The sequence below is a fragment of the Daphnia magna genome, unplaced genomic scaffold (assembly GCF_020631705.1).
Source record: "Daphnia magna isolate NIES unplaced genomic scaffold, ASM2063170v1.1 Dm_contigs083, whole genome shotgun sequence".
Lineage (NCBI taxonomy): Eukaryota > Metazoa > Arthropoda > Branchiopoda > Diplostraca > Daphniidae > Daphnia > Daphnia magna.
In genome coordinates, this window is record NW_025533121.1 from 125,785 (window position 1) to 139,495 (window position 13,711).

At 43.0% G+C, this 13,711-nt stretch overlaps 1 protein-coding gene across 1 annotated transcript; it reads left to right on the top strand.

Annotated features, from left to right (window-relative positions):
• The first annotated feature begins 1,834 nt into the window (after positions 1 to 1,834).
• Positions 1,835 to 3,946, top strand: LOC123477554. The gene has a single exon (XM_045180934.1). The coding sequence runs from the start codon at positions 1,835 to 1,837 to the stop codon at positions 3,944 to 3,946; it is 2,112 nt and encodes a 703-aa protein (XP_045036869.1).
• Positions 3,947 to 13,711: the final 9,765 nt, after the last annotated feature.

The following is a 13,711-nucleotide window of genomic DNA, read 5'->3' on the forward strand; positions in this document are numbered from 1 at the left end:
ACAAAAAACCCAGAATGCTGTCTGAGCCCATGCTGGCTTTAACAGACAGTAGGAGATCACTTCCACCACCTAGCACTTTGGAAACTGCTTTTAAACTTGACTTCTTATGGATGTTATCACTATGCCACTGCGTGCCGAATACACCTATGTGGACCGGGTGGAACTCTCGGATTGTAAAAGATGTCCTCCCTCTTCAAAGAGTGCGTTATTTGCCGCAAATAGACGCATCTCCAACTCGAGTGAATGTGATTAAAGAGACAATGGAAAGATCTCTTCGAATCTTAAAGGAGTGTAACCAGATATACATCTCCGTTTCTTACGACCTCGCAATAGCAAAACAAGCACTGTGTATCCAGTCAATGGAGAAACCAAGATTTAATAACCTCTTCATCCAGCTCGGATCTTTCCACATCTTTCTCTCGTTTTTCAAAGCAGTAGGGAAATTCATCGCCGAGTCTGGGGCTCGATATGCACTAACAGAAAGCGGAGTACTGGCTGCGGGATCACTCAACGGTTTCCTCCTTGGGACAAATTATAGTCGGTGTAACCGCATCCACCCACTCCTCGCGGTTTCACTAGAAATTTTTTACTTCCGTGCATTTCTAGAAAAGGAAGACAATCCAGCGTTGTTAGAGAGTCTCCCACGTTTGTTGCTGTTTCTCAAAATCGGAGATAAATATCCCTGTGGAGACGATGTATTCCATGGGTCAATTCCAATTGAGCTACTATAAATCCACGAAAAGTATATTTAATCTTAATATTGCAACTTCTTGTTCCTCTAATGTGTTATCTTTTTTGCAGATACAAATCCTACAAGGAAATTACCTTAAATGGTGGGTACGGTGCAACTGCAAAATATTATTTGATCTACATAGAGCTCATAGGATTATATCATCGTTTTTCTCGATCGATAAGGACGGGAGACTACCGTCTTTATATTTACCTTCAACCTGAAATTTCGAAGCTTTTTTTGCGTTTAACCATCAAAATTACGCTAGATGGGGCGTCAGGTATATTGCACAATGAATTAGCTAGTTTCTTATTAATCCTTCTTTCTCTTTTTTACCATGTTTCATGATAATATGTTACGAATGGAAGACACTCATCCTGGAATCACAGAACAATTTGAAAAGGGGATGATTTCGATTAGAAGAACCAACAAGTCCTTTTCACGGACACCAATTGATCTTGTAGTAGAGCAAACCATAAATGCTGAAGCGGCAAATCGTTCACGAAGTAACATGTGTGCTTTCTGTTTCTCAAAACGCCATTACTAAAAGATATTGTTTTTTTTTTAAATAGGGATTATTAACTTTACCAATTCGAGCTCCGCAATACAGCGTTGGTGCGTTACTCACTTTATCCGCACACAAGTTGCGTCAAATATGCTGAATGATTTGGGATGCTATTGCACGGAGCACCTCGAGTTTATCCGGCGAATGCTTCAACCACTAAAAATGCAGGCCAGCCATCAGCAAAATCGTCTGATGGTCGCGCAATGACCATTAAAAACAGGGATACGGCTATAAACACTTCCCTAGCTATCGTTCGTGTGTTACTTCAAGCTAACGGGGTGGAAATAGAAACTTTCGCTTTTCTAGATCCATGAGCGACCGTTAACTTAATTCGAGAGGATGTAGCTAAACAGCTCAAATGCAAAGGGAATGCAAGGAATGTATCCTTTGGCTCGTTTCACGGCCAAGACCCACAGTTTCAATCAACTACAGTTAGTCTGACGGGGAAGGCTCGTGATAGATCTTTTGAATCGGATTTAAAGCAGGTCTCTACTGTGTTGACTCAGTACCTAAAGTTACCATGCCCACCGAAGGAGTTAATGGAGATCCGAAGTCGTTACCCTCATTTCAAAGACGTAAAACTGGTTTATGTTGGAGAACCAACCATCCTTATTGGAGCGGGAAACCAATGGCTACACTTACGTCTCGATGAAAGACTACCTCCTGTTGGAACCGACGCTCCCTTTGGTTTATTGACGCCATTTGGTTGGACTTGCGTTGGCGATCTAACATTAGGGACGCAGCAGCATGATTCAACGGTTTGTCGTTCAAACAAACCACTGATGTCGGTGCAAAAACTCTGCTACCTTGTACAAGAATCACCGACGGAAGCACTACTTTTACGTCAAGTCGAGAAATTGTGGGAAACGGAAAGCTTTCCAATTGTAACTCCGGTTCAACCACTAGAATTAACCGAGGATAAACTAGCGATGAAGAAATTCGATGCAACTATTCAATTCGACGGAACCAGGTATGAAGTAGGTCTACCATGGGTTTCAGAAGATATCGCATTACCCGACAATTACAATAGTGCATTGCGTCGACTTTTCTCTATCGAAAACAAATTTGTTCACAATTCTAATTTTGCTGAGAGATACAAAGCCGTAATCGATGACTATTTGGAAAAGGGATTCGCGCGGCCTCTCAAAGAAAGTAAATTGAAGGGCACTTTTGGGAGAAAGTGCTACCTTCCCCATCATGGAGTCGTAAATCCTCGAAAACCCGAAAAGGTTAGGGTGGTCTTCGACGCTTCGGCAAACTTTCAAGGAGTTGCGCTCAACGAAGTGCTCTTAAAGGGTCCCAATCTCATCAATGACATAGGTGCTACCCTTCTACTCTTCAGAGAAAAGTCGGTGTCCCTATCTGGGGATATTCAACAAATGTTTCTTCAAGTTGGCGTGAAGAAAGAAGACCGTTCCGCCCTACGATTTCTATGGCGTCTACCTGGCTCTCGAAAAAGACCCACCGTATATGAAATGCAGCGACAAATCTTTGGATCAGTTTCATCCCCTTTCATCTGCTCCCAAGTCCTTCGACATATTGCTGACCTACATCGTGAAGAATTTCCTGAAGCTGCTGAACGATTCTACAAGAACTTCTATGTAAATAACCATCTGGATTCTTTTTACACCGAAGAGGAAGCTAGTCGTGTGGTCAAAGATTCTACAGCATTGCTAAAAAAGGGAGGATTCCACCTGAACCAATTGCTCTCTTCATCTCGACGGGTATTGTCATGTGTACCAGAAGGTGATCGTAATCAGCCTCGCCTGAATTTGGATCTAGAGGATTTGCCCGCGGAGAGAACCTTAGGGGTTTTATATGACAGCAAAAGTGACAGCTTCATCTTTGATGTTAAAACCGACGTCGAAGCGAGTACTAAGCGTCGGATCTTGAGTGCTGTGTCTACCTTGTATGACCCACTGGGGTTTTTATCACCAGTGATCCTTAGCGCCAAAAGAATTCTACAAGAATTGTGGCCTGTCGGTGTTGACTGGGATGACCAAGTTCCCGAAGTAATTCAACACCAGTGGAACAAGTGGACTACTAATCTTAGCCAGCTCGAAGCGTTCAAGATCCCGCGAGCTCTAAATTCGTCTAGTGACATCCAAGACATTCAGCTGCATGCCTTTTGCGATGCATCCACCGTTGGGTTTGGCTCTGTGGTATATCTACGAGTAACCTATCGCAACAATATCGTCGCCGTAAATTTCGTTACATCAAAGTCCCGCGTGGCACCCCTTCTTCCGCTGACCGTTCCGAAATTAGAACTCCAAGGAGCAGTTGTGGCACTACGCCTTGTGAAGTTCGTCCAATCGACCCTTCGTATCCCCATCAATCAAATCATCTATTGGTCTGACTCTAAAACTGTCTTTCAGTGGATAGCCTCAAAGACATGTCGCTTTCAGACGTTCGTCGCAAATCGAATATCCGAAATCTTAGAGCATTCTCAACCATCTGAATGGAGACATGTCCCAGGTATCGAAAATCCAGCTGATGAGTGCAGCAGAGGACTTTTTCCTGATGAGATGATGGAGAATTACCGTTGGGTTAATGGCCCAGACTTCTTGCAGCAAGAAGAAAACGCCTGGCCGATAAGCATTAAACTTCCCGAACCTTCTGTCAAAAATCCAGAGGTATCAGCCACCAACTGAATTGGGCTCGTTTACGGCCCCGCTGAAGAAAACAGGCTCCGCTCACTTTTGGAACGAAATTCCAACTATGACGTAGTGATGCGAATTGTTGCATGGATCCTTCGTTTCATTTCCAACTCGAAATTTGAATTGCTGGATCGTGACAAATCACGCATTAGTGTCAAATGCATTCAGCACGCTGCTAATCATTGCATCAAATCTGCGCAATTGGAGAAATATTCCGAAGAAATAGAGGCTTTAAAGAATAAAAGGCCTTTAAAATTGAGTTTGACGCTGATTACTTTATCACCATTTCTGGATGAAGAAGGAATATTGCGAGTAGGAGAACGCTTAATTACGCCTCCCTTTCGTTCGACATCAAGCATCCCAAAATCCTGCCTCACGATCATCCACTCACGCGTTTAATCGTCATGAGAGAGCATGATCTCCTGTTTCATCCATCTCCAGAAAGACTGCTCAGCTCAATAAGGTCTCAATATTGGATCATTAAAGGACGAGTGGCTATCAAAAGGTATCGGCACAAGTTCTTTACTTTCAAACGCCATAGAGCTACTCCCTGCATTCCTTTCATGGCCCCGCTTCCGTGTCATCGTCTTATTCCGTTCCAACGTTCATTCACTCATGTGGGTTTGGACTATTTCGGCCCGTGCAACATCACTATTTATCGTCGCAAAGTAAAACGATATGTTTTGCTGATAACCTGTCTCAACACTAGAGCGGTACACTTGGAAGTTGCAGCCTCACTCGACTTGTCGTCTTTTTTTATCGCCTTTGCTTCCTTCACCACCCGTCAGTCCAGTCCGTCAGTCGTGTAAAGCGATAATGGAACTCAAATTGTTGCTGGGGACAAGGCAATCCAACAAGGCATCGAGCGTCTCAAGGAGCAAAACATCGTTGGTCAAATGGTGAAACAAGAAATCGAATGGCATTTTTCACCACCATTAGCGCCACATTTCGGAGGCGTTTGGGAAAGTCTCGTAAAATCAGCAAAGGTGGCTCTGAAAGCCATTGTGGAATCACGTCCGCTTACCGAAGAGCTTTTACGTGGTTTCGTGATTCAGGCCGAATCGTTGTTGAATGGACGTCCACTGACCTATGTCAGTGTGGACCCTCGAGATCCCGAACCACTTACCCCTAATCATTTCTTGTTAGCGCAGAACTCGCCTAACACCGAAGACGACGTCATCGAGGACGAGAACTGTATTCTCGAAAACATTGGGAAGCTATGCAAGTCATGACGACACACTTTTGGCGCCGATGGCTTCAAGAATATCTTCCCACACTCACTGACCGTCGAAAATGGCTTTTCGATAAGAAGAATTTGGCTGTGGACGATACCGTGCTTGTGGTGGCCCCGAATTCTCCTAGAGGACATTGGCCTATTGGTCGAGTAACTCGGATCATTCCCAGTCCAGATGGAATCGTCAGGTCGGTGTTCGTCAAGACCTCTACTGGAGAATACCACCGCCCAGTGTCCAAATTATGTTTGTTAGAATCTAATGTTACTGATGAATGATTGTTTTCTCTCTGTAATCAGTAACATGCCCCGCTGTTAACGACAGAAGACATTAGGATGAATGTAAATTTAATTGTTTGTTTTGTATGTCTGTATGTACGTGTGTGTGTGTGTGTGTGTTCGTGTCATTGCCGAGGGGCAGACAAGTCTGAACTGGTCTGACCTTTGGCTACACTAATACCCTTTGGTTTTGCTATAGCTTACCCTCCCTTACACTTCCACCATCCGATTTACACCTAAAGCTAATTGTTCGCGTTAGCGCCCTTCTTTTGTTTTATCCCTTTTTCTGCATTTCCGCCGTAGTCGAAGACGAAGGGAAATGCGGCAACGAGGTCATTCTTATTCGTATTCGTCGTGGCTGCAGTCGCAACCTGTTGTTCCCGTTTTCGTCTTTTGTACCTCGAGTCGTGTTTAATACATCGCAGCGTGGCCCTTTTGGCCACTGAGTTAACCACATTTTCATCACACTTATTTCTGTTAACACATGTTATGAAACAGTGGAATAAAACATACAATGTTCAGTACTTGTTATTGGTTTTGAATAAAAATATCATGACTTAATTTAAGATCTAAACTGTGCATCAAACGAAAATTCAAGAGGTACCATTACACGACAGGACAGTAATCAAGCTTATACTACAAACGAAAACTTGTTTTTGTTGATTTATATTTATGTTTACCATTCAACCCGAAAATCACTGTCATTTTATGAATCAGTGGAATAAAACACACAATTTTCAGTACTTGTTATTGGTTTTGAATAAAAATATCATGACTTAATTTAAGATCTAAACTGTGCATCAAACGAAAATTCAAGAGGTACCATTACACAACAGGAGAGTCATCCTTGCTTATACTACAAACGGAAATTTGTTTTTGTTGATTTATATTTATGTTTACCATTCAACCCGAAAATCACTGTCATTTTATGAATCAGTGGAATAAAACACACAATGTTCAGTACTTGTTATTGGTTTTGAATAAAAATATCATGACTTAATTTTAGATCTAAACTGTGCATCAAACGAAAATTAAAGAGGTACCATTACACGACAGGAGAGTCATCCTTGCTTACACTACAAACGGAAACTTGTTTTGTTGATTTATATTTATGTTTACCCTTCAACTCGAAAATCACTGTCATTTTATGAATCAGTAGAATAAAACACACAATGTTCAGTACTTGTAATTGGTTTTGAATAAAAATATCATGACTGAATTTAAGATCTAAACTGTGCATCAAACGGAAACTTGTTTTTGTTGATTTATATTTATGTTTACTCTTCAACCCAAAAATCACTGTCATTTTATCAATCAGGGGAATAAAGCACACAATGTTCAGTACTTGTTATTGGTTTTGAATAAAAATATCATGACTTAATTCAAGATCTAAACTGTGCATCAAACGACAATTCAAGAGGTACCATTACACGACATGAGAGTCATCCTTGCTTATACTACAAACTGAAACTTGTTTTTGTTGATTTATATTTATGTTTACCCTTCAACCCGAAAATCACTGTCATTTTATGAATCAGTGGAATAAAACACACAATGTTCAGTACTTGTTATTGGTGCTCAATAAAAATATCATGACTTAATTTAAGATCTAAACTGTGCATCAAACGGAAATTTGTTTTTATTGATTTATATTTATGTTTACCCTTCAACCCGAAAATCACTGTCATTTTATGAATCAGGGGAATAAAGCACACAATGTTCAGTACTTGTTATTGGTTTTCAATAAAAATATCATGACTTAATTTAAGATCTAAACTGTGCATCAAACGAAAATTCAAGAGGTACCATTACACGACAAAAGAGTCATCCTTGCTTATACTACAAACGGAAACTTGTTTTTGTTGATTTATATTTATGTTTACCCTTCAACCCGAAAATCACTGTCATTTTATGAATCAGTTGAATTAAACACACAATGTTCAGTACTTGTAATTGGTTTTGAATAAAAATATCATGACTTAATTTAAGATCTAAACTGTGCATCAAACGAAAATTCAAGAGGTACCATTACACGACAGGAGAGTCATCCTTGCTTATACTACAAACGGAAACTTGTTTTTGTTGATTTATATTTATGTTTACTCCTAAACCCGAAAATCACTGTCATTTTATGAATCAGTGGAATAAAACACACAATGTTCAGTACTTGTTATTAGTTTTGAATTAAAATATCATGACTTAATTTAAGATCTAAACTGTGCATCAAACGGAAACTTGTTTTTGTTGATTTAAATTTATGTTTACCCTTCAACCCGAAAATCACTGTCATTTTATGAATCAGGGGAATAAAGCACACAATGTTCAGTACTTTTTATTGGTTTTGAATAAAAATATCATGACTTAATTTAAGATCTAAACTGTGCATCAAACGGAAATTTGTTTTTGTTGATTTATATTTATGTTTACCCTTCAACCCGAAAATTACTGTCATTTTATGAATCAGGGGAATAAAGCACACAATGTTCAGTACTTTTTATTGGGTTTGAATAAAAATATCATGACTTAATTTAAGATCTAAACTGTGCATCAAACGAAAATTCAAGAGGTACCATTACACGACAGGAGAGTCATCCTTGCTTATACTACAAACGGAAACTTGTTTTTGTTGATTTATATTTATGTTTACTCTTCAACCCGAAAATCACTGTCATTTTATCAATCAGGGGAATAAAGCACACAATGTTCAGTACTTGTTATTGGTTTTGAATAAAAATATCATGACTTAATTTAAGATCTAAACTGTGCATCAAACGAAAATTCAAGAGGTACCATTACACGACAGGAGAGTCATCCTTTCTTATACTACAAACGGAAACTTGTTTTTGTTGATTTATATTTACGTTTGCCATTCAACCCGAAAATCACTGTCATTTTATGAATCAGTGGAATAAAACACACAATGTTCAGTACTTGTTATTGGTTTTGAATAAAAAAATCATGACTTAATTCAAGATCTAAACTGTGAATCAAACGAAAATTCAAGAGGTACCATTACACGACATGGGAGTCATCCTTGCTTATACTACAAATTGAAACTGGTTTTTCTTGATTTATATTTATGTTTACCCATCAACCCGAAAATCACTGTCATTTTATGAATCAGTGGAATAAAACACACAATGTTCAGTACTTGTTATTGGTTTTGACTAAAAATATCATGACTTAATTTAACATCTAAACTGTGCATCAAACGGAAATTTGTTTTTGTTGATTTATATTTATGTTTACCCTTCAACCCGAAAATCACTGTCATTTTATGAATCAGGGGAATAAAGCACACAATGTTCAGTACTTTTTATTGGGTTTGAATAAAAATATCATGACTTAATTTAAGATCTAAACTGTGCATCAAACGAAAATTCAAGAGGTACCATTACACGACAGGAGAGTCATCCTTGCTTATACTATAACGGAAACTTGTTTTTGTTGATTTATATTTATGTTTACTCTTCAACCCGAAAATCACTGTCATTTTATGAATCAGGGGAATAAAGCACACAATGTTCAGTACTTGTTATTGGTTTTGAATAAAAATATCATGACTTAATTTAAGATCTAAACTGTGCATCAAACGAAAATTCAAGAGGTACCATTACACGACAGGAGAGTCATCCTTTCTTATACTACAAACGGAAACTTGTTTTTGTTGATTTATATTTACGTTTGCCATTCAACCCGAAAATCACTGTCATTTGATGAATCAGTGGAATAAAACACACAATGTTCAGTACTTGTTATTGGTTTTGAATAAAAATATTGTAACAGTATGTTGTATTGACGGTTCACAAGACTAAGACTGGGGGCTTGATACACGACAACGGGGGACTATATATGGGGGGGAACACTGACGTCACACGTCCGGTAGCATTGCATACCGGATCGCATAACGTGGTCATTGACCACGTGACATCCCCCCCTCTAGTTGCATTCGTCCCCGAATGCATTACTAAAAAAACAAACATTACAAAAAAAGATATACCGAAAGAAAACCGGGAACATTGGTACATGATATAGGCCACATGACACCCCCCCAAAAAAACAAAAACATCATCCTTTTTTTTCGGCGGTACTCCACCGCCGCGCACGTCGCTTCTTAGCTTCTTCTTCTACGAACTCCTTCACTATCCGTAGGCGTTCCCGAAGGTCAGCCCTATTAACGTCTCCTTTTCTCCCACGGCACCACTGGATGCTGAACACAGCCACACTGGCCATAAACAACGCTGCTCCCACACCCCATAGCTCGAATGGGTATGTATGATGTTCCGCCGCTCGTTTTTCCCTCTCCGAGTCGTCTACTGAGTCGTCTACCGACCGCAATTGAGTAGGTGGGAAAAGTTCCCCCATCCGCGGTCCTAGTAGTCCTAGCAGAAGGAGAAGAGCCCCCACTGCCACCTGCGGCATTTGTCCGTATCGTACCGGTGGCATCCGGACTCGTGTTGATCGACGCACCTGATCGTCCACACTTTCATTTCGAGCTTCTTGCACCTCCTCGTCCAGGGGTATAGTCTCTCTAGTTTCAGCCCCTCGGTCACGGATGTCCTTTCCCCTGGCCTCTATTGTCTGCCCAGCTGCCGTACTCAGTCCTAGTTGGTCTCCGGGCCGCGAAAAATAGTCGCCATATTCCACTAACACTTCTCGGATCTTTTCTCTGTCTGTCGGCATTAATCCTTCTCCAATCCTGCTGTCAAATTTGTGCTCCCGACGCGCTTTCTTCTCTGCCTCTGCTGTCGCGACGGCTACTGGCGTGTCTTCCTCCTTGATTTCGGTCACTGGCTCGATTATTCCTAACACCGTCCCCTCTTCGATCCATTGTTTGTGGTCCGATAAGTGGGTTATCGCCATCTGTCCGATTGTTCCCACGCCGCTAACTAGGACCTTACCCGTCGACACCCTTTTCGTCGTCTGCAATGCTTGGGATGGTTCCATCAGTGCACCTTCGCCAAACCCATTCAAATCTAGTGGTTGAGTTGCGACCACTTTCCTCGATCGGGGTGGGACCTCGCATCCATTCTGGACTACTAGTTTCGGTGCTTCCTCCGTCATCTCTTCCACCGGTGCTCCCATGGCAGTGTCTCCAATGAAGATCTCCGGTAGCGCCCCAATCTTCATCCGCGTTCCAAGTTTTTCCAACATGTCTTTCCCCAGAAGTAAGTCGATGTCGCCGTTCAGAACCAAAGCCTCCCCCTTGACGGTCATCCTCCCATCTGATACTGACAGCATTGCGGCTCCTCCCGGTTGAATCTCCTTGCCGTCAACTGATACTAGACGATTTGCGCGCCATGTGTCACTGTTATCCCTAGTTCTCTTACTAATTTGGGCGAACACACGGACACTCCCGCCCATGTATCTATCACGGCAGCCACCCGTTTTCCCCAGCACCACACATGCAGTACTACCATCCTCTGGATGTCGATTTTCAGAATTGGCCATGCTAGCACCTCCGGGTCTACATGCTGTGTCCCTACTAGACCAATTACTTGCCTACCCTCTCCAGCGAATCGCACCTGCCGTTGCTGTTGTGGTGCCCCTCCTTCTCGCTGGGAGCTCGGGCAGTCACGACGTATGTGTCCTATCCCTTCACACCCGTAGCATACGACCTGTCCGTCCGGTGTCCGACCCCTCAGGCCTCCCTGACCGTTTGTTCTTGTTGGACACTCTCTCCCGATGTGTCCCTCCGTCTTACATCTGCTGCAGATAGGTTCCCCATCCGAAGTCCATTTCAGTATCGATCGGTTATCCGACCGATACTGTTGACTCTCCGCTCTTTCTCCTTGCTGTGCGGCTGCCCCTGATGCGTTCCTTAATGCAACGGCTCCCATCAGTCCCTCTAGCAATTTTTCTATTCGATCCATTCTCTCACTTCCCGCCGTAAGTGTTGGTTTTCCTACCACGCCCATCGCCCATTCCTCGTGTCTTGCTCGGGAAGTCATTTCCTGATACCGCTTAATTTCTTGAAGGAATTCGTCACATGAGTTGGGTTTCAAACTCCAGAGTTTCTCTAGTAAACTTGGCTTGAGTCCTCTCCATAGGTGCGCCAATTTCGTAGCTTCGGACATATTCGGGTCTACTCTGCGGCATAAATCCAGGATGTCGTAAAAATACTCGATCGTGGATTCCTCGATTCCTTGTTTGCGTTCTCTCAGTTTCGCTTCATTGAATCGATTCTGATTGACTGGCTTGAATTGCTCCAACAGCTGTGTTTTTACTCCGGGTACAATTGGCGGTCCTGCAACATCCTCCCATTCGGCTGCTAGTTGTCCCGCGGCCTCTTTGTATGAGTACCACTTCTGCGCTGCCCCGGACAGCGACAGCTCCACGTGGTCGCGAAGTTCTTCATCTCCCCATCGATTATATCTCCCGATTCTTTCGTATCGATGCATCCACTGCACGACGTCTTCCCCGTCCTTCCCCCGAAGGTGGGTGGGGATTGGAATTTTATCTGTGCGGCCATCGCGTGCCTTGCGCCCACTTGCTGTTGAGCTGCTCTGAATCCGCGGATGTAGCTACTGATATTCGATGATCTTCTTCTCAAATCCGTGAAATCCCACTCTGGCTGCTCTTCTCCGTGTTCTCCCGATCCTTCTTCCTCTTCGGCGTCCTCCCACCGCTCAGTTTCCTCCTCACTGAATGTGAGATGATACTCCTGCCGAACGGGTGCCGGTCGCTGCTCCTGTTGGGGTTCGTTAGCCCCGTCCTCTATTTCTCCTCGCTCTTCCGTTCCGCTCTCCCTCAACGGTCGACTGCGCGTCCTCGCCCGCCCCTGGGATGCACTCCCGATCTCGGGTATCCCCCAACTACCCCGTGCAACGAACCGTCCCCGAGCGTCTCGGATTCTCTCCCCGCTCCTTACGTCCTCCTCTCCTATCATCTACTTCCCGCAATCCTCGCACCGCCTGTTTCTTGCTGAACTCTTCGGCTTCCGGTTCACTTCTCCGCTTCTTGCCAACAACTTTGGCTCACGGTTCACTTCTCCGATTCTTGCCGAAAACTTCGGCTCACGGTTCACTGCCCCGATTCTTGCCGAACACTTCGGCTCACGGTCACTTCTCCGCTTCTTGCCGAACTCTTCGGCTCACGGTTCACTGCCCCGATTCTTGCCGAACACTTCGGCTCACGGTCACTTCTCCGCTTCTTGCCGAACTCTTCGGCTCACGGTTCACTGCCCCGATTCTTGCCGAACACTTCGGCTCACGGTCACTTCTCCGCTTCTTGCCGAACTCTTCGGCTCACGGTTCACTGCCCTGATTCTTGCCGACCACTTCGGCTCACGGTTTCCGCTATCCACGTTCCCTCAATGTACCCGTCTGCCCCACCTTAGCCCTTTTCACCGTTTTCCCCCCGGCGTCTCTCCTTCGTTATGCTTCCCCCGATTGCCCTACGGTCGGAGCCGTGACCCCGTACCCCAACAATTTAAGGTGCTAAAACCAGTTGGGTCGTCGACTCTCAGGGGTCCCTGACAGCCACCGCCTCCGCAGCACAGAATCGAAGAGAAACACAACCACAAAAGAGACTTACCGGAGGTTCTGCATCTCCACCATGTAACAGTATGTTGTATTGACGGTTCACAAGACTAAGACTGGGGGCTTGATACACGACAACGGGGGACTATATATGGGGGGGAACACTGACGTCACACGTCCGGTAGCATTGCATACCGGATCACATAACGTGGTCATTGACCACGTGACAATATCATGACTTAATTCAAGATCTAAACTGTGCATCAAACGAAAATTCAAGAGGTACCATTACACGACATGAGAGTCATGCTTGCTTATACTACAAACTGAAACTGGTTTTTGTTGATTTATATTTATGTTTACCCTTCAACCCGAAAATCACTGTCATTTTATGAAAAAGTGGGATAAAACACACGATGTTCAGTACTTGTTATTGGTTTTTAATAAAAATATCATGACTTAATTTAAGATCTAAACTGTGCATCAAACGGAAATTTGTTTTTGTTGATTTATATTTATGTTTACCCTTCAACCCGAAAATCACTGTCATTTTATGAATCAGGGGAATAAAGCACACAATGTTCAGTACTTGTTATTGGTTTTCAATAAAAATATCATGACTTAATTTAAGATCTAAGCTGTGCATCAAACGAAAATTCAAGAGGTACCATTACACGACAGAAGAGTCATCCTTGCTTATACTACAAAGGGAAACTTGTTTTTGTTGATTTATATTTATGTTTACCCTTCAACCCGAAAATCACTGAA

What these genes read in the sequence shown, in the direction of transcription:
- LOC123477554 (XM_045180934.1), top strand. Translation starts at nt 1,835, where the DNA reads ATGGAGATCCGAAGTCGTTACCCTCATTTCAAAGACGTAAAACTGGTT.